The sequence below is a fragment of the Balaenoptera borealis genome (genome assembly GCF_965194805.1).
Source record: "Balaenoptera borealis genome assembly, chromosome: 10".
Lineage (NCBI taxonomy): Eukaryota > Metazoa > Chordata > Mammalia > Artiodactyla > Balaenopteridae > Balaenoptera > Balaenoptera borealis.
The window spans coordinates 4,351,904-4,373,597 of NC_138874.1; the positions used below are offsets into that span (position 1 = coordinate 4,351,904).

At 36.7% G+C, this 21,694-nt stretch overlaps 2 protein-coding genes across 11 annotated transcripts in view; one reads left to right on the top strand and one right to left on the bottom strand.

The window, feature by feature from the left end:
- The window catches only part of FAM13C (family with sequence similarity 13 member C), a 134,539-nt gene extending 119,843 nt beyond the window's left edge, over nt 1-14,696 (top strand). For 6 of the 9 annotated variants that reach the window (XM_082407452.1, XM_082407454.1, XM_082407451.1 and 3 more), the window contains 4 exons: nt 6,690-6,785; nt 8,108-8,307; nt 9,832-9,933; nt 13,102-14,696. In XM_082407452.1, coding sequence (XP_082263578.1) covers nt 6,690-6,785; nt 8,108-8,307; nt 9,832-9,933; nt 13,102-13,225 — 522 coding nt within the window. In that variant the 3' untranslated portion in view covers nt 13,226-14,696. The other 3 variants (XM_082407446.1, XM_082407448.1, XM_082407449.1) reach the window with 3 other exon arrangements.
- The window catches only part of PHYHIPL (phytanoyl-CoA 2-hydroxylase interacting protein like), an 89,922-nt gene continuing 82,719 nt past the window's right edge, over nt 14,492-21,694 (bottom strand). For both annotated transcript variants that reach the window (XM_082407500.1, XM_082407499.1), the window contains exons 4-5: nt 20,446-20,563; nt 14,492-15,766 (exon numbers count right to left, since the gene is read on the bottom strand). In XM_082407500.1, the coding sequence (XP_082263626.1) occupies nt 15,232-15,766; nt 20,446-20,563 (653 nt within the window). In that variant the 3' untranslated portion in view covers nt 14,492-15,231. The remainder of the gene's footprint in view (nt 15,767-20,445; nt 20,564-21,694) is intronic.

Consider the following 21,694-nt stretch of genomic DNA (forward strand, 5'->3'; position numbering starts at 1 on the left):
AGGTCTGTTTTGGACATGTTTGTTTTAAGATCTTTCAGGAATAGGGTGACTGACCATCCCAGGTTTCCCTAGACTTTCCTAACTTTAGCACTGAAAATTCCATGGCCCACCAAAAGCCTCAGTCCTAGGAAAACTGGGATGGTCGATCACCCTACTGAGGTATTCAAGTCAAATAAAAACATGTAAATGAAAATCTGAAGGTCAGAGAAAAACTCTGAGTTCTTTAGAAGTCATCTTTATTTAAACAGCAATTTATTTCTGTTATTTTAAAAGAAATAGCCATTAAACTGTTTAGTGTCAGAAGCCCCTTCAAATAAACCTATCTTTGCAGTAGGCTAAAGTGAGGCCCTTTAAATAGAGAGCATCTGCAGTAGAACATGTATGTCTCAATATATAAAGTTGCAGTATTGTTCCTGGGAGAGCTTAACACAGCAGACCATGAAGTGGCTAGGCAGCTATTAGGTGGTTCCTAAGAGGGAGTCCAGAAGCCACAGAAGAATCAAAGGGAGGATTGAAAATTTCCACAATAGTATTATTCCTGGCTCCTCAGTGAGCTTATTCACATTTGAGATTATCTCATTAGGTCCCAATTCTTTAAACTCAAATTGATGGATGATTTTCATCTGGAGTCTTTGCTCTGCTGCTTAAAATGCATTAAATATTAAGCTTCCAAGATGAAGTTATTTCTTTTCTAGAGAGACCTTCGTTATGACTCCTCTTGAAAATTTTGCATTTGGTGTTTAGTCAGAGCTCATACTAAAGCTGATAAACCCTACAGTATTGCCTTGTCAGTTCAGATACTGCTACCGAGTAATCTTCTTCCTCCATCATCTATGGATGATTTTTGGAGATAATCACATTTCGGTCACAGGGCATCCGTTGAGCACTGGAAATGAATGAATCAACCCTAGGTCTGATTGTGGTGCTTATTTATGTCCTTTTCTTTTGAAAATGCTGAATTGGTACTGGCATATATCCCCTTTTTATTGTCCTTTCCAAGAACTGTAGGTGGAGTCAGGTGCACAGCACATGTTACCAACTGGATGAGTAATGGCAGTTACTTCTTCTGGCCCTTCATTAACTGCAGCATCTTTGAGGAGAAAAGCAGATTTTTTTTTTAACATCTTTATTGGAATATAATTGCTTTACAATGGTGTGTTAGCTTCTGCTTTACAACAAAGTGAATCAGCTATACGTATACATATATCCCCATATCCCCTCCCTCTTGTGTCTCCCTCCCACCCTCCCTATCCCACCCCTCTAGGTGGTCACAAAGCATGGAGCTCATCTCCCTGTGCTATGCAGCTGCTTCCCACTAGCTATCTATTTTACATTTGGTAGTGTATATATGTCCATGCCACTCTCTCACTTCATCCCAGCTTACCCTTCCCCCTCCCCATGTTCTCAAGTCCATTCTCTACGTCTGTGTCTTTATTCCTCTCCTGCCCCTAGGTTCTTCAGAACGATTTTTAAAAAAAATTTTAGATTCCATATATATGTATTAGCATATGGTATTTATTTTTCTCTTTCTCACTTATTTCACTCTGTATGACAGTCTCTAGATCCATCCACCTCACTACAAATAACTCAATTTCATTTCTCTTTATGGCTGAGTAATATTCCATTGTATATATGTGCCACATCTTCTTTATTCATTCATCTGTCGATGGACACTTAGGTTGCTTCCATGTCCTGGCTATTGTAAATAGAGCTGCAGTGAACATTGTGGTACATGACTCTTTTTGAATTATGGTTTTCTCAGGGTATATGTCCAGTAGTGGGATTGCTGTGTTGTATGGTAGTCCTATTTTTAAGTTTTTTAAGGAACCTCCATACTGCTTTTCATTTCTAATTCTATTGATTTGAGTCTTCTCCCTTTTTTTCTTGATGAGTCTGGCTAATGGTTTATCAATTTTGTTTATCTTCTCAAAGAACCAGCTTTTAGTTTTATTGATCTTTGCTATCGTTTCCTTCACTTCTTTTTCATTTATTTCTGATCTGATCTTTATGATTTCTTGCCTTCTGCTAACTTTGGGGGTTTTTCGTTCTTCTTTCTCTAATTGCTTTAGGTGTAAGGTTAGGCTATTTGACATGTTTCTTGTTTCTTGAGGTAGGATTGTATTGCTATAAACTTCCCTCTTAGAACTGCTTTTGCTGCATCCCATAGGTTTTGGGGCGTCGTGTAGAAAAGCAGATTTTTAAAAAACATAATAATTCATTTTATTTTTTTTAAATCAAGTAAAAATTTGGTAACTGATTAGTGAGTAGTTGTGCATTGGAGAGAGGGAAGACTTACAGGTAAAATGCACCAAAAGGAAGATCCCATCAAGTTCTTCTACTTACCCTTTTAACAGAAATTTAATTTGCTGAATAGGTAATACTTTCTCACATAGTTCAAAAAATATAAAAGGTTACACATTAAAAAGACTCCTTCCCACCCCATCTGCCAGCTCCAGTTCTGAGGTCTCCCACTCTAAGCAGGTGTAACTATTGTTATGAATGTTTTAGGTGTCCTTTTGGAGTTTCTATATAAAGCATATACAAGGAAGTATCAATACACATTCTTAATTTGCCCCTTTTGAAAAAAGGTAGCAGGCTACATAATTATGTATCCTTTTTTCACTTTGCATATTCTAGATAGCTTTTTATATCAAGACATAGAATGCTTCTCAATTTTTTTATCTTTAAAATTTATGCTTTAATAGCACCATGGTATTCCTTTATTAGTAATTTACAACATTGATAGTAACCTCAAATCAACTAGTTTGATAGCTTAAATAACATTTAGTATGCCTGACTCTGTGCCAGGGACATTTACATAAGATAATTTAAAATGATCCTCATTCTGTATATTAAGAATTTGCACATTAAGAATCTAAGGTTCAGAGATTCCATAATTTTCCAAATTAAAAATAGTGTGTAATTCTTTTTTTTTTTTTAGATATTCAAGAAGTATTTATTTATTTTTTAACATCTTTATTGGAGTATAATTGCTTTACAATGGTGTGTTAGTTTCTGCTGTATAACAAAGTGAATCAGTTATACATATACATATGTTTCCATATCTCTTCCCTCTTGCATCTCCCTCCCTCCCACCCTCCCTATCCCACCTCTCTAGGTGGTCACAAAGCACTGAGCTGATCTCCCTGTGCTATGCGGCTGCTTCCCACTAGCTATCTATTTTACATTTGGTAGTGTATATATGGATAAACAAGATGTGGCACATATATACAATGGAATATTACTCAGCCATAAAAAGAAACGAAATGGAGGTATTTGTAATAAGGTGGATGGAGTTAGAGTCTGTCATACAGAGTGAAGTAAGTCAGAAAGAGAAAAACAAATACAGTATGCTAACACATATATATGGAATCTAAGGGAAAAAAAAAAAAAAGGTCATGAAGAACCTAGTGGCAAGACGGGAATAAAGACACAGACCTACTAGAGAATGGACTTGAGGATATGGGGAGGGGGAGGGGTAAGATGTGACAGGGTGAGAGCGTGGCATGGACATATATACACTACCAAATGTAAAATAGTGTGTAATTCTTGAAGCCAGTTATCTGAACTCATGACCTCTCTTTTCAAGGCCAATATTAATTGGCAGTATGCTTAGAAATCTGAATTGACCAAGCCATTCTCTTCAGCAGTTGCTTTGTACGATTATGTTCATTATTGACTTCCCATGTTGTTGGACTGACGGGTTAGTTCAAGCTGTCAGACTTGTTCCACGTATGCTGTCTCCCTCAGTGAGGGGCTGGGGAGACTTAGACACAGGGAAAGTTTGGCAAGACTTGAGTCCCTAAAGCTAAAGAGTAATAGATTCTCATCACTCACTGTCCAGAGAGGAGAACGTCAGTTTTACCTCCCTCTCAAGGAGAGAGCTTGTTTATGGTGACGGTTTGACTGATTTTTATGTTTCCATGGTTTACTGTGAAAGAATACATGGGACCAGTGCCATGGGGAGAGCGGAAAACAAGCGTGGTGGTAAAAGCACTTAAGCTGTGGCAGTTTTTTCCCCAAACAACTTTCTGACCAGGGCCTAGAAAGAAATAAGATTTGGGCTGACCACTTAGCAGCAGTTCTGCTTGGAAAGCCAGCTTGTTTGGGGGGTACTATTCCAGATCTTGATAATTCGAGTAACCTACTGCATAGGGGGCCAGGAGTTTTTCATGACGGAATTGTCAGGCTATCAACAAAGTATATCAAACTTTGTTCTATGCACAGTCCCTTCTTGCTCAACCTCCTTTAAGTTTCATTTCTTCTGATGCCATATAAAATGGAGGAGCAGGAAGTAAGGATAATTAGCTTTGGGGTTTATCTCCTTATATTTATCTTTAAAATCTGACAACCCCATTCATGCGCTGGATATCTCTCTCTGGCTCTTGCAGGTTATTCAACACAGTCCTTGTTTTCTCCATTTAAATAAAAATCATAAGTTAGATACTACTAACATACCACAGTCAGCCACCAATATGCAGAATTAGGGGGGGAGGATGCATTTCAGAAACAGAGCCATTGAATTAAGAGGAAAGAATGGTCTGATTCTTAGTAGAAAGTGGCCGAGGAATAGCAAAGTCTAATGTATTTCTGCCCCTTAGATTTGAGGTACCTATCTTGCAGAGCCTACATCTTGACTCATTTTCCACCATGAAGATTGACATTGCAGGCCTCATAATAGCTGGTGTCCATAGGCCCCTGAGTAGAAGACAGCTCCTGACACATAATCTCACCACTAACTCTTCTTCTTCAGGCAGCGTGCCTTCCTGTGCACATATATTTGAGGATAAGCACTTACGGCATTGAAGTCCTGTACTTACGGCCATTGAACCCTCACATCTGTCTTTGGGGATTACTTTAATAACGATCCTAAAAGTAAAATCATAGAATCATGAGAGTGAAAGATGAGTGCCATACATTGTACCTGTACCCTGACTTTTATCTAGCATCTGTGGAAGGAACTTTTTTATAATGACATTCATCATTCTAACTTGCTTTTTGGTCACTCTTTTCTTTTTCTCTTTTAAGACTAAATTTAGCTTTTCTAGAATCCGGACAATATACTAAAAATAAATTTAAAAAATCAAACTGCAATAGAGATGCCAATAATAGTTAAATGCATCATTTTCTGAAGTGCTTTCTCTGGAATATAAGTCCCAATAAGATACTGAATAAAAAACATTATTTGAGTGTTTTCTGAACTTAGAGATTTCTTTTTCTTTGTCACCTATTAAAATCCCATGAAATACATGAAAGAATTTTTTATTTTCTGTGTAAAAATGTGTCATGACTAAGAAAATGTTTAAGGAATGATTGAGCTAGAAAATGAAAGGCTCTTGGAGTTACTTAACCAATACTTAAAATGCTCTACAGAGAGAGGTGGTCTTTCTTTCTACTGAAAATAAAAGAGCCTTGGGTTATATAGCCTGTGGAATTTATATGAAGACCTCTAAAAATTAGACTACTTTTGCATATGAACCTGGGTTGTTAGATGGGTAGTAGGAAAGGGGATACATTGGGTACTGTGAGAATTTGAAGAAATATGTGATATAATTTATTTGGGCAGACAAGACTGAAACACAGAAAACAGTTAAGGCCCAGACAGTGAGACACAGAGAAGTTCAGAGAAAAGGAAGATCAATATGGGCCAGAATGGTTCTCAACTGGGATGGGGTAAGGCAGCATGAGAATAACTAGAAAGCTTAAAAAATATACCTGCTTGAGCCATTTTCTTTTCCTTCAGGATTCTCAGAGGGGATCTGGAAGGCAGAGTCAGATAGGACACTTGGGCAATTATGCTATGTGCTATTTCTACCATTTCCTTCCCACTACCTGCTGAGTGAGAACCATTGGACTAGAATGAAAAGGAGGTTGTGTGTAGTAAATATGTAGAAAACTTAATGCAGGACACACATCAGGGAGGAAAACGAAGGCAAGCAGAGGAGTTCGGTCATTTTGGCTGGAGAGGTAGATAGGTTGGGATAGGTAGGTAGGTAGATGATTAATAGATAAGTAGGAAACTATTTAAAATTTTATGTACTTTGTTACATGTTAAAAATGGTGCTTAGGGATGAGTCAAAGAGCAGCAGGGTAATAGAATACATTAGTAAACAAGAGGTTATGAAATTTTTTGGTTGGAAGGAACTTGTTAACTCCAACTTCCTTGTTGTATAGGTAGGAAATTGAGAATTCAGAGAGGTTAACTGTTTTATCCAAAATATTTAGTTTATGTCAGATTTAGCCAGTAAGCTAGCATATAATCCAAGTATGTAGTGATGAAGACCTGGACAAGGTTGGTGTCTGTGGATATAAAGATCTTGAAAGTCAGATAAAATACATGTTTCAGAAGAAAAATCAATAGCTCTTGGATCACCCATTGGTTTTTTAAGAATGAAGAAGTAATTAAAGAACAGGCTCCTTACCATTTAAACACTGAGGATTCCTTCAGTAAGCTTTAAAAACGTATTTCTAAACTTGGACCTATCCTTTAAGAAACTTTCCTAGAAGAAAATTGGCGTGTGCTTCATACAGTGTCTTATAAATGACTTACCTTTTGAAAATTACTGTTGCATTTTAGTATTGTAATCCCTTAGAGGCTTCAAAAAAATTTTTTTTTGGCCTGCTAAAAACATTGATGTGTTTTCATTCTTGTTCGAGAAAGGAACAATAATTAATTTCATGTTTTCCAGGTAACTAAGCAAGACAAGAACCTCATAAAGCCTCTTTATGACAGATACAGAATTATCAAGCAAATCTTGTCCACGCCTTCCCTTATTCCAACAATTGTAAGTTGGGATGTTTGCATTAACTAGAAATCTGTCCTTGTGCTTTGTATTGATGTTTAGTTAGGGAGGCAGCACCATGAGAGTTATAAAGGAGCCTTCTTTGCAGGATAGGCTGCTAACAAGGCCAGTTGTTATTTCACAAAGTAGAAAAGTGGTCTCCCTCAACTCCAATACTACACTTAACAGTGGCTGATAATTAAAACTATTGTGAAACAGGAATAGATAGCAATTCTATTTTTGAAGCCAGTTATTACACTTGCTTTCACTGCTTGGGTGAGGAGAACAAATGATGGATTTTAGTTTGGCATTACCTAATTTACAACAACACAGCTAGACAGAACAGAGCTGTTCTAGTCTGTGTGTTGTTAATTTTTCTCCTTTAATAAGAAAATTGATAGTATGTTCCTTGATATAATGCAGCATTTGTTTTTGGTACCATTTGACCATCTCTGTGCAAGATATAAGTAGATTTATTTCAATAGAAAATATGAATACTGAAACTGAGTTAGACTACTTTTAATAAAGAATGATTTATGGGAATACAGAACTTGAAAAGCACCACAGATCCTACTCCATCAATATTAGAACAGTCACTTGCTCAAGATATCAATATTAAAAGAAATATTAACAAATTCAAATTTAAGTATACTTCAGTACATTTGTATTTCCACAACTCTAAAGACAAAGACAATAGTGATTCATACTCTTTGGAATTTTCCAATTAAGGAAGCATAATTTTAAATGGGGTATGATTTTCAGATTTCCTTGCAAGAAAATCTTTTGGTTGTGATAAGCATTACCTGAACAGGTTAAGCAGTAACTCCATTTTGTTTTGGCCTTCATAGAACTCTTCCCTGAATTTGTCAATTATCTGAGTATTCTCTGTATCTGAAAGTGGCCCACACCAGGACCTGATTTGGGGTATTTCTGGATGACAAAAGAAGTCTCTGGTCCATCTCACCCTAACCCATGTAACTGTTAAGAAGCTGGGGCCCGGAAGGCCTGGGTGAAAGGGAAGAATTACTAGGCAATGCAGCCCAGATTGGAACATATCCTAGATGTCTGTGCCTGCTTTGGCCCAGCAGAGAGATCTGAGCTTGGTGAGCATTTTAGCCCAGGATGGGTGCTTCTTTGCTCATTAACTTCTGCAAGTTTTTTGATGCAACTGAGCAAGAGTTCCTCTTGGTTGCCTCCTTCTTGGTTCTCAGTAGGCACAGGGATCATCTACTGTTTTCATTGTGTCTATTTATGGTTCCCCTTCCTGTTTTTGCTTCCTCAAGAGGCACTTAGCATTTTGTAACTTTAATTCTTCCTATGATAAGCAGGAGGAAGAAGACTCTGATGAAGACTGTCCACAGGGAAGCCAACAACCTTCTTTGCCAAACCCAGCATCCCACCTTCCTATTGGCGACCACCTCACCTACTCTAATGAGACTGAGCCTGTTAGGCTCCTGCTACCAGATGAAAAGAAAGAAATCAAACAACCAGCTCTCTCCATGTCCAATTTACATGAGGCCACCATGTGAGTGTGAATCCTAAGTGTGGAGTCTCCTTTGAACTCCTTCTGGTCTGGGGGACATTATATGTCCATACACACAAAATTCAGAAGAGCTATTACATGCTCTAAAAAATGCTATCCAGCAGAAAGCATAATCTGGTTATCCTTTTAACAGGAAAATTGAGAAGACAAAACCATGAGGAACAAAGGCTCCCAATAAGGTCCCAAAGATGTCATAAATGCTAATGGTCCATTTGCTACACTTGCACATCTTTTCAGCAGGGTCTGGCACCAATCTAATGCTTGGCAGTGTGTAAAGCGGAGTTGGCCTTTGAAAATGCTGGACCAAAAGGAACTGGGATCCTGTGTTGGGTCAGCAGTTGTCAGGGCCTTTATCCTAGTCTATTCTATTTAGATAAAATGGTTTCTCCAGATTGGGACTTAAGTAAATGAGCTGACCTTTTTCCTCCTAATGGCCACTCAGTCAGGAGTCGTTTGGATTTTCATTAGTATTATCATTATTGTTATTATCATTATTCAGTAGCTGGCACTCCTCTTGATCATTTGGCCTTCTTTGGTTTGTATATTACAGGCCAGATCATGAGATTTTCTTTAACATGTATAATAGTGTGGTGAGTATATGCCCCAAGATAGGGATGGAACCCCCATAAATATGAGGTAAGACCAAGCACTAAGTTGCAAGCTGAGATTTTAGTGTGTTTCTATCAGTTGGTACCCTAATTTCAGCTCAGAGAAGAGTGACCTGTTTGGAAGCAGAACATCAATCCTTCCTTCTTCCCTCCCTTTCCTCCTCTTTCCCTCCCTCCCTGGCTCCCTCTCTCCTTTTCTTCCCTCCTCTTCTCCTCTTTCTTTCTTGGTTGGTTGGTTGGCTGGCTGGCTGTTCTTAACTTCTTGGGGGATGTTGGACTTTTTTGAAAGCAATGGAATCTTTTACTTTTTAGAAAATGCCCATATATAATTTCAGGGAGTTCACAAACTTTCTGGAACCAGACACAAGTTCCCCAGATAAAAATTCCTGCTCTGAAGTATCTGACTTTTCTCTCTTGTCTTAGAATGAAGTGAGTAGAATCTGTGACATAATTATAGCTTTCTCTGGGTCTTTGTTTCATTCCCAAGGGTTTTGCCACTCCCCCTATACTCTAGATTAAGGGTCGAATTTTCTTTCAAATCTCTCCCTTTTGTGCCTCTTATGTTTAGTCTATCACCAAATGCTGATGAGTATTCCTCCAAAATGTCTGTCTCTCCCTCATGCATTCATGTGGCCTTTACCCTCACCACTTTTTATAATGGACTCAGTCTGCTTGCCTCCTGTCTGCCCTTTCCATTTTCCTAGGACATTATTTTCATCAAGCAATGTCCTTGGTGATGTGCTCCCCTGTGGTCATGCTCTACATGTGTCATATTTAATCAAAAGACACACGTTTAGGCAGAACACTTCTGTATCATAATATGCTTTTGCTAAATAGGTAACTCTGCTCATGATGAGCTCTCAGTTATGCCAGAGCATATATATTTTACCTGATACAGGCCTGTACTTCTTGACCATCTCCGAGAAACTAGGGCTGACAAGAAGAGACTTCGGAAAGCCTTAAGAGAATTTGAGGAACAGTTTTTTAAACAAACAGGAAGGTAAGTGTGGGCAGAGATATTTTTTAAGCTAATATTTCCTAGAGAACTGCTGTTAAGAGTGAGCTGTAATGTTTTCAGAACAGTGACTTTATACAAGACAAATAATTTCCAAAGTGACTTAGACCCAGGATTTGTCTAATGCAACATTTGGGTAGTACCATTATTGGGTATGTTTTATGGGAGGCTGTAGCTATCAAGTATGAGACATCAAAGCTTTAAAAAATAAAAGATGAACTCCCCAAATCCCTAACTTTGCATAATAAATCTCATTACAATTGAATGTACCTAAACCTTAAAAAAAAAAAACTATAATATTTGATTTTTCAGCCCATATAACTTCTTTGTTCTCGGTTACTTAGTTCCACAGGTTACTCCCTACTTTATTAAATAATTCTTCATTTGCTTTAAATATATTCTTTAAGCTTCAGGATCTGCCCTTAATTATTTTATTTCAGGATTTGGTCAAGAGTTCATTCCTATTCTTTCTATCCCTTAAATAAATGTTTAGCTATATCCTCTCTTTTTCTGTGCCAACCCAGTCTCACTATGCACTCCATTAGTTGCTTCTAAATTTTGGTGTTTTGTGAACAAAATTATATATATGCATATATATAAAATCATGAGAAAAGGATTATTAATCTACTTCTGGAAGAGACAGAGACAAGCCCATTAGCTATCCTGAGCCTGTTTCCACAGTTGTAAGAGGAAATAATTAGAGTTCCTGGGATACTTTGGGAAGCTATAGTTGTCGTGTGGGACGTCAGTCTTTAAAAAGATTTTAAAGGGTGTAACTTTCCCAAAGTCGCAGAGTTATTAGGGTGGCAGAGGTAGGAGTCAGTGATAAACTGGCTCCTCAGTGTTCTTCTCCATCTAGGTATCTGCCTTTCTTGAATTGCTTTGATTTCAGCAGCCTGAGGGCTGCCCTGATGGAGAAGAGACTGTTTTCTAAAAGCATCCTGCAAGTTTGGTCTACTCACCTCTTAGTCAGTAACTTTCTATTTCAGTCCTCCAGGGCTGTTCGCTAGGACTGGACCTCTCAAACTTTTTGCATTTAGCAAGTACAGATGTAATCCACCTAGTTTTCTAGTGGAATCTTCAAGTTGACTGTTATAAGTCCAAGTTACTTACCTTTCTGCTGATATTATCTAGTGAGAAATGTTACACGGTTGTTAAATTTAGAATATAAAACATAATTTCTTGTTTTCTTTCTCCATTTCCATTTTTTCCTTTACAAAATTTCCATACAACTTTTACATTTTTTTTTTTTTAACCTATCTGAACCCAGAAATTTACTTTAAAGAGTTTGAGAACTTTCCAGTGTGTTACTAGTCCTGCCAAATGGGTCTGCACTGGTACTTGGCATGCCTTTGACATACAGGGAAGTTAGTTATGTTATGTGTATAGTATTCTAATGCACCAGTGAGTCCTAAACTCACTTCAGATATGCCTAAAACTTGATTGAGGTTATATGCCCTCTTGTGGTAATACACTTAAACTAAATGCAGAAGTAGTGCTATATTACAAGTAAAATCAAATAGTTGAATGGCTAGGAAATATGGATCTTGTTTTCCTAAAACATTTCATTGGGAAGGGTTAACTGTAAATAGCTAAAATAACCATGCAAATGGATTACTAAAAATTTTAAGGTACTATAAGTGTCCTTGGTAACATTCACCATGTGAGAAGCATAATTATCTAGATATGACATTAACAGTTATGAGCCAGGAATGGTGCTAAACACTTTAGTATGTTTTATATAATGAGAAAACTGCTTAAGGAAATACTTAGCAAAAATTTTCACTCTGGCCAATGAACTCTTGTTTATTAGCCAAAACGGAGTATGCAGGACCAGGGACAATTGCATAATGGCTTATAGTATTTCCCTATAAATTAGAACATTTCTTCACTTAGATATGTTTACACAAATTAAGGTGGTATTTAGACACCCAGTTATGATAAGTTTGGCTCAGAATATTGAAGGGAGGCAAGGCAGTTATGTTAAATAATTGAGACAACATTGAAGAGGAACCCTGTCTAAAGATTTGTGTGCTGTTCTGAGTCCTGAACTAGAAATTTCAGGGCAGTATATGTAGTGTTACAACATAAGTAGGTAACTACATTCGTAGGGGATCTTTATAGATTAGCTGTTCTTTTATTTGGAAGTAATATAAATATATCTTTATCAGTACTGGGAAAAGAGAAGGGGTACAGGTAAAATATTAAGTGTTTTCAGCCATACTAATATTGGAGAGTATCTGTATTTATATTCAGTGGGAATTGTGGTGACTTCACCTGTGTACCCACCCCTTGTATTTCAAAGTCATGGGTGGAAATATTTTAAAGGCAATTGGCCATCTTTATTAACAAAGGAGGAAAGACCCTTCTGAGATCCTGAAGTAACTACTTTCCTTTAGAAAACATATCCTGGCAATGTATTTTTCTGGGAAGGCAATGGTTTTAACTCCAGATGCTATCCAATTATTCTTCAAAATAAGTGTCAAGAACATCTGGTAGTTAGAAGGCATATGTATAAAAATATGTGCATCATCATATGCCTAGTCTTAGTACAATTAGTGTGCAAAGAGAACCACTGGAATTTAGACTCAGATTCCTTAAAAAAACTCTGATTCTACTATACATTAGCAGAGTTAGGTATTATAATTACAGGAAAACTTAGAAATATTTCATGTTTGTAAGGTAACTACTTAAGTTTCTTCTCCTATTACCATAAATTTATAAGTTATTTCTGTTAATGTAATTTCTGTAGTATCTTTAGGTTGATATTTTAAAATACAACTATCACTGTAAGGGCTGAACATTCTACACAGGCATGGATCATGGGAGAATGACTAGATAAGAATGCCTTGAGGGTTTTGGCTTTTGTTTATTTCCCTCGGAACTTTTCACTTGCCCCAACGTTATATGTTTATGCACTGGATATATTTGCAAAACACTTAGAATATTTAACTTCTCAGAGTACTGTTATACTGAAACCTAGTAACACGTGGAAGAAGGAGTGAATGAAGGTAAAAGGGAAGGAAAAAAAAGACATGATGAAAAAATCAAGTGGAAACTGCTACCCTGTACTTTTCTCATGTAAGAGTTAGAAAAGGATTTTTAATGACTTGGTTCATTATTAACTAATGGACGATATTTTCTTTTTTGCAGAAGTCCACAAAAGGAAGATAGGATACCAATGGCAGATGAGTACTATGAATACAAGCATATAAAAGCCAAACTGAGACTATTAGAGGTCCTCATCAGCAAGCAAGATGTGGCCAAAACTATTTGAGGTTCAGGAAATGTTTGTGATCACTTTGACCCAAGATAAGTCAAGTTTATTTTCCTCTGCCGTTCTTGCTAAGTAGTTATGACAGATGAAAATTGAAGCACTTTAGTGTATTAGCTGTTTTTAAGAATGGATGGCAAGTGTAATTATAAATGAGTAGAAGGGATTAAAAAGGGAGGAGATACAACAAGGAACAGTATAATTGGAAGATAAAATTCAGCCTTCTCCATGCCAGGGAGAAAATGCACAGTCAATATAATTATTTCAGAAAGCATCTATTTTATCAAATCTAAATAACACAAAGCATCCACCTGTTTAAATGGGCTACTGGTTAAGAAAGTCTACTTAGTGTCCAAAGATTACTTATATTGACATATGGAAAAGAGCATAATTTTAAAAAGTCAGTAAGAGGAAGAAAAGAAACTTTATTTTATGTAGGAAGGAATACAGCTAGTAAGAATGTAATTTATTTGAGACTTCTAATAGATTTTTAAGTGATAAAAAAAAAAATCTACTACCTTGTTCCTTAAATTTGCTAGGCTTTCAGCACCCTAAAATATACTAGAATGTGTCACTGATAATTTTTATTTCTATATAAAAATAGCACATTATTTTATCTGTTACTTAAAATTTTACATTTCTGATTACCAAAGTTCATTCTGATAGCATGTACTTTGTGAATTATCTTTGTCTATATAACAGATGTTTATATTAAAATAAAATATTGTATTAAAATTTGAAAATAGGTATTTTGGATAGATGTGTCTAGTATATAATCTAATGTGATCATAGTTATGATTGCTAATCTTTGTTTACTATAAGATTATATAACTATTTTTCCATTGGAAATTTTTTTTTTAATGTTCCAAGGTCTATACTTTGTGAAGTCAAAAAACTTTCCCATGAACTATATAGTTGTTCTCCATTCTGTATAAAATGAAAGGTTTAGAAATTGTTGCTACACCACCTTGGGAAAGAAGCCAGGATATTTTATTTGCTTCATCCACTTTAGCGTGTGCAGTTATTTTGTACTAAACCAACCACCTGTTTATTACTTTTGCTTTTGTAAAAATAAGTAAAAGGTCCACATTTTCTCTTGTACCAACCATGTTTATATTTCTCTTTTCTGTAATGTTTAAGCATGATGTTGAACAAATTCACACTTTCACGTAGTTTGGATGGGAAGAATATTGACTATTTCTGAAGCAGACTATTTCAGAGGCTTATTGTTTTCTCTGTATTTACCTGATATTTTATAAATCAGCATAATGTCCTTCATAAATTTGTTTAATTAAAGGCATCTACTTGTAACAGAACAGATAGATACACAACTATTTGAGGTTTACAAACTACATCTTTGATAAGGGAAAATGGTTTCGTGACATGTATACAATTGCTGTTAAAATGTAACTCTATATATTCTATAAGATTGTAAATATTTTATACAATACAAATAAAATATTTTTCTATTATATTTATTATGTTGAAACACAGTAGTTGTTTCCTGTTAGCTAATATAAATAACATAAATAACACTGTCAAACAACAAGTTGGAAGTGCTGACAATTCTAGGCTTCAAGATTTAACTCATGCTGCAATTATACCCTTTCATGCGGTTTGGAATAATCCCAATATTTGCTCAGTAGATTAAAATGAGTGCATATTTAAACACCATTTATAAGCCATTATTTTCCATTATTTTGTACTTTGCTAAAGCAGTTTATATAATTGGTTATGTTTGGCATAAAGGAAAAATTAAAACATTGCAGCATCTAGGCAACAGAGTGTCAGAAGGACAACTTAGGATATTTCAGCATTGAAAGGAGGGGGAAGGGTAGGGAATAGGAAACACTAAAACAGCTCTGAATGAAATTTGGTAAGTGGCAGTTTGCTTTTGGTGAGAGCGGCATGTGCATGCTTCAGTGGAAAACATCTGGTGATGAAAATGGACAACAGAGGATCAATGCTCCTAAGGGAAGAAAGGGGACTAAGAATAAGAAAAGTGGGCATTAACGTCCAACACTAATATTACAGGTTTTGCAGCTGGGATCTTTCTTTGCATTTGCAGTAGATAAACTCATGAGCTGATGACCAGTGATTTCTGCCACGGTGCCTAGAGAAAGATCCACAGGGTCAGTGTAAATGACTTCTAAAATGACATCCTGGGCGTGGTGGTAAACCAGCATCCCATCTTCTTCTCTGCAGGTCAAAAATTTATTATCCTTGGAATTTAGCTGAGGAAGGCGCTGCTTACAAAATTCATCTCCTGGTGATCCCACAGGGGCAATGACAAGAATCACATAATGATAAGCAGTGTACATACAGTAGAAGTCCCCAAAGTATAAGTTAGTATTGGGGTTAAAAAATTTTTCTGCTGCAATCTCAAACCTGTATCTTCCATAAGGTGAATCCTGGGGTGGCTTCCCAGTATTGAATTCAGTGCTGCAGCTGAAGAAGATGCCTTCTAATTTTCCACTGATAGGAGAGCCATGGCTACCACTGTTATCCTTGACAGAGGGCTGCATAGCATTCCCATGATGTTCTCTGCAAGAGAAAATAAATGGTCACTGCTTGGTACGACAGTGGTAAAGCTACTGATTTACAGAGTTTAATGGTGATAGGCCTAAAGGTCAACTGTCTACTATTAAAAGCCTGAGTGCTCATCCATCCTACCATCAGATCAAGGAGAATGCGTCTTTTAACATTTCCTATAGAAGGCTAAATTTTAGCCTTGACCCTAAGGTAAGGATGCTCTGCTACAAACCTCAGAGGTCTTTTACATAATAAATTTCCTGACCAGGAAAACCAAAGTGAAATTAGAAATCTTATGGCTGAAATCACATCCATTATATGCCTACTGGATTTTAGAAGTGGCTTGGTGAAGAGAAAACTGGATTAACAACACTGGTTAAATATGTTGAATGTTTCTTTAAAGTATGCCAGAATTTAGATCTAAAATGAATGTTGTCCATGTACATTGGTACAAAAGCATCTTGTTTCTTTTTTTGCTTTAGTTTTTTTTTTACCCAGACACAGTTCACTAATCAGGTCCTCTTGCCTGCGTTTTCCTTAGAATAGAGCTGGTTATCTCCCTTTACCCCACTCTCATATCTATTCTCTACCCTTCTCACCTTCCACTGTGGGCTAGGACTGTATCATCCAGTTCTTCCTGTTCCTTGGTCCCTTTCATTTCAGTTATACTAATGGGAGACACAGTAAGAGAAACGGACGGGTATCCCATGCTCTTGGATTGGAAGAATTAATATTGTTAAAATGGCCATACTATCCATAGCCATCTACAGATTTAATGCGATCCCTATCAAATTACCCATGACATTTTTCACAGAACTAGAACAAATAATCCTAAAATTTATATGGAACCATAAAAGACCCAGAATTACCAAAGCAATCCTGAGGAAAAAGAACAAAGCTGGAGGCATAACCCTCCCACACTTCAGACAATACTACAAAGCTACAGTAATCAGAACAGCATGGTATTGGCACAAAAACAGACATATGGATCAATGGAAGAGAATAGAGACCCCAGAAATAAACCCACACACCTACGGTCAATTAATCTTTGACACAGGAGGCAAGAATACATAATGGAGAAAAGAGTCTCTTCAGCAAGTGGCGTTGGGAAAGCTCGACAGGCTCATGTAAATCAATGAAGTTAGAACACTGCCTCACACCATACACAAAAATAAATGCAAAGTGGCTTAAAGACTTAAATATAAGACAGGACACCATAAAACTCCTAGAACAGATCATAGGCAAAACATTCTCTGATGTAAATTGTACCAGTGCTTTTCCTATGTCAGTCTCCCAAGGCAACAGAAATAAAAGCAAAGATAAACAAATGGGACCTAATCAAACTTATAAGCTTTTGCACAGCAAAGGAAACCAAAAACAAAATGAAAAGACAGCCTACAGAGTGGGAAAAAATATTTGCAAACAATGCGACTGACAAGGGCTTAATTTCCAAAATATACAAACAGCTCATACAACTCAACAATAAAAAACAAACAACCCAATCAAAAAATAGGCAGAAGATCTAAATAGACATTTCTCCAAAGAAGCATACAGATGGCCAATAGACACATGAGCATATGCTCAAGTCACTAATTATCAGAGAAATGCAAAACAAAACTACAATGAGATACCACCTCACACCAGTCAGAATGGCCATCATCAAAATGTCTATAAACAATAAATGGTGGTGAGGGTGTGGAGAAAAGAGAACCCTTCTACTCTGTTGGTGGGAATGTAAATTGGTACAGCCACTATGGAGAACAGTATGGAGGTTCCTTAAAAAACTAAAAATAGAGTTAGCATATGATCCAGCAATCCCACTTCTGGGCATATAACTGGAAAAGATGAAAAAAATATTTTACACCCAAAGACAAAGAAGAAGCCACAGCGAGTCGGTAGGAGGGGCGCTTCCGTGATATAATCAAATCCCATACCCTTTGGGTGGAGACCCACAAATTGGAAAATAATTATATCCCAGAGGTTCTCCCACAGTAGTGATAGTTCTGAGCCCCAGGTCAGGCTCCATAGCCTGAGGGTCTGGCATCAGAAGGAGGAGCCTCCAGAGCATTTGGCACTGAAGGCCAGCTTGAGTGCAGGAGCTCCACAGGACTGGGAGAAATAGAAACTGCACTCTTGGAGGGTGCACACAAGATTTCACGTACACTGGGACCCAGAACAAAGCAGTGACTCCACAGGAGCCTGGGCTAGACCACCCTGTGTGGTGTGGAGGGTCTCCTGGGGAGGTGTGGGTTGGCTGTGGTGCAGAGCGGGGGCAAGGAGACTGGAGGTGGAGGCCCCATAACATATTGATTGGCACGAGCTGTCCGAGAGGTGGCCATTTTGGCACTGAGACCTGGCTCCACCCACCAGCCTGCAGGCTCCAGTGCTGGGACGCCTCAGGCCAAACAACCAGCAAAGGGGGAACGCAGCCCCACCCATCAGCAGACAGGCTGCCTGAAGTGGTACTGAGCTCACAGCCACTTCTAAACACACCCCTTGACGTGGCCCTGTCAACCAGAGGGACAACACACAGTTCCACACACCAGTGGGCAGGCACCAGTCCCTCCCTCCAGGAAACCTGCACAAGCCCCTGACCCAAACTCACCCACAAGGGTGCAAACACCAGAAGTAAGAGAAACTACGATCCTGCAGCCTGCGGATAGGAGACCGCAAACACAGAAAAGTCAGACAAAATGAGACGGCAGAGGAGTATATTCTAGATGAAGGAACAAGATAAAAACCCAGAAGAACAAGTAAGTGAAGTGGAGTTAGGCAATCTTCCCAAAAAATAATTCAGAGTAAAGATGATCCAATATCTTAGAAAAAGAATGGAGGCACAGATCAAGAAGACACAAGAAATGTTTAACAAATCCTAGAAGATTTAAAGAAAATCAAGATCCACTGATGCTAAGATGGCTTCAGTTAATAGAGCTTTTTAAAAAAGCAATGTTGAAAAACTGTACCCATGCCTTGGCAAGTATATATTTTTATGTATATATACTGCAGTATATGTATATATACTGCATCAAAATATAATTTACATGGATTTTACAACTATCATTGAAAATCCAACAGAGGTAAATTTCCTTGTTAGTAAATACATCTTTTATACTAGTATATTAGAATCAATCATACAATATATACAATAATTTTTTTCCATTTTCCATGCTCCCCGTCTTTATCTTTTTTCTTCTTGGAAGAATTTTTGAAGACAGATGGAGCAAATTCTAGAGTATCTAAGGACCTGAAAACAGAAGGTCAATTCCCACCCAAAGGACAGAGAAAAATCAGAGAAATAGTGACCTCCAGTGGCCACCTAAAATAGACACTGGCAATGTTCCGGGAATCTAAACCTAGTACCAAATATGTATTTATTTATTCTATTGATGTATTTATTATTAAACAAAATAGCAACTGTGGATCTTTTTTATTTCTAATTTTACCCTTAACAAATATAAAAAAGTACCTTTTTTGTTAAGTCATATATGGTCATTCCCATTCAACAATTGACAAGTATAATAATTTGTGTTCTCTCAGCTCATATTCACTTAATTTAGTGAATGGCATCTACTATGAATTATATAGACTCAAGGGTAAATAATTTGCCAGCAAAGGGAATTATGGACTGAACTCTGTATTTATAGGATATTCAAACATAAGGCAGGAATAGTTTTCACGATCAAAATATATCAAAATACATGATATTGCAAAGTACTTAATTTGAAGAACACACATGCCTAAATTCACCTTTCTCTCTTTGATTCTCTTTGCATTTTCCACAGCTTGGAGTTTATTTAGATCTGTAACCATGATCTTGATTTAAGAAAAACTGGAGAGTTATGAAACAAACAAAAAAACCACAACAGAACTTCCTAATTTTTTTTTCACATAAAATCCTGTCAAGAATACTTTAGAGTTTACAAAGTGAGATCAAGGCTTTTAAAATGACAAATTATAGGGATTGCTGTGTAAAAGTTTTAGAACCTATATCAATTTAAAAGCTTCAGTCTCACTTTAAAACACACATCTGCCTATTTACTCTCTTGAAATTTTCCTCTACAAATATGAAAGGGCTATACTACTTGTGACATGGAATTCTTTTGCATTCTTGGAAACTGCTTTCAGGGACAAACATAGGATATCTTAGAAATACTACTGAACACTAGAATTCAAAGGTAAACAAAGGAGATTTTCCTCATGAATAATTAACGCAAGATAATGGCTGAGAGATTTCTACGTAGGCAGAAGCCCGAAAATCCCACGTGACTCACCATGTTTCATGAACCAGTCACCCTTTTATTCTCTCATTTTCAATGACCCACAGGAGGAGGAGAAAATTTAGTAGTTGGTATGAGACAGAAGGTACTGGGTTACTGGGAATTAGAGGAGCGTGTATCTGTACAAGCCAAGCTCATCAACCTTAACCCTGGAGGTTCAAGATCTTCCACTCAAATAGACAGGAACTGGTATTACAAGCGATCACGGAAAGGAATCTAAGTGAAGTGGAAAAAAATCCCATGATCTGATTTTTTCTACTTAATTTTTCTGGGAAATAAAGTCACAGTATAATTATTTTGAGGAGAAAACTAAAAATTGCTATTTCACAGAAGCAGACTCAAGAGAAACCTGAGCCTAGAATTTGGAATGGCACTTAGTAAAGCAAATCAGTATATATATTTTTTGATTCTTACCGAATATAGTCAAAATATTCTTTGTGCTGGTTACGATAAAAAACAGAAAATTTAAGCATCCGTCCTGCAATCACTTCGGCCTTCTCCAACAGTTGTGTTAGATGAACTTTTGAATAGTCTGAAAATAACAAAAAGCAGTCTGTTATTAAAAATACATTATCAAAAGTATCAACTACATGCTTAATAAATTATAGATTATTAAAATTTACTTTTAGGAAATTCATCTTAGTGAATAGGAAACTGCACTTAAAAAAGAAAACATTCATTGTCGTTGTGTGGCACATTTTTTCTTTCTACAAAAATATTTTTGTTATAGTTTACGGTTGCTTTTATGAATACCGTTGCATTTTTTTCACTCGTTGAAATTAAAGATCCTGAAACCAAAATGTTAAATAAGGAATACAGCCTCTGCATAACCCGAGTAATGTCAATCAGCACCATAGTAGCCTTTCTTCAATCAGCTGATGAATCAAATAAAAGAAGCTTGTAAGCTGCAAGCAATAGCAAATAGAATTTAAAGGAGTAATAATAATAATGTTCATTTAATTTTCTCCCTAAATCTATGAGGTTGGCAAGGTAGATTAAGTATGACCATTTTATTGATGCAGAGATTGAGGCCTGTCACAGTTTAATGATTTGCCAAATGTTCATAAAGCTAGTAACTTAGAGACTAGGTCTCTGGCTCCTAGCTGGTAGTTTTTGAGTACACAAGACTCGTGAAAGTTTAAAGCATCTCTCAAAGTAATCTGATCTTTTCACCAACTTTTTGTTTTGAAAATTGAGGATTGTTGCCAAACTCCTGTACTAGAATCTAAGCAAAAATTTTGGTCTATAAAGATTTTAAGACTTTTCAAACAAAAGCAACCTAGTTGAACTACTCATGGCAGCATAGTTTGTTTACTAACTGCTTCAGTGGTTCAACAAATATTTATTTAGATCAAAACATGATGTACAAGGCATCATGCAAAATTAAATGATCAGGTTAAAAGATAAAAAAAATTATTCTTCTTTCTCTCAAAGAATTCACAGTCTAAGGGAAGAAGTAAATATATAGACAACTATGACTTATTATGGGGTTTCATCTCTGTCATGGATTAGCCTAGAAGTAGTCAGTGGCATTCTGTTTTATTTCCAATACTTTGCACAGTGCATAGCATACAATATGTGCTCAATAAATTTTGGGTGAATTAGATATCTAGATTAAAAGACAATATATATAAAATAGCTTTCTCAAAATTTACAGTCAATG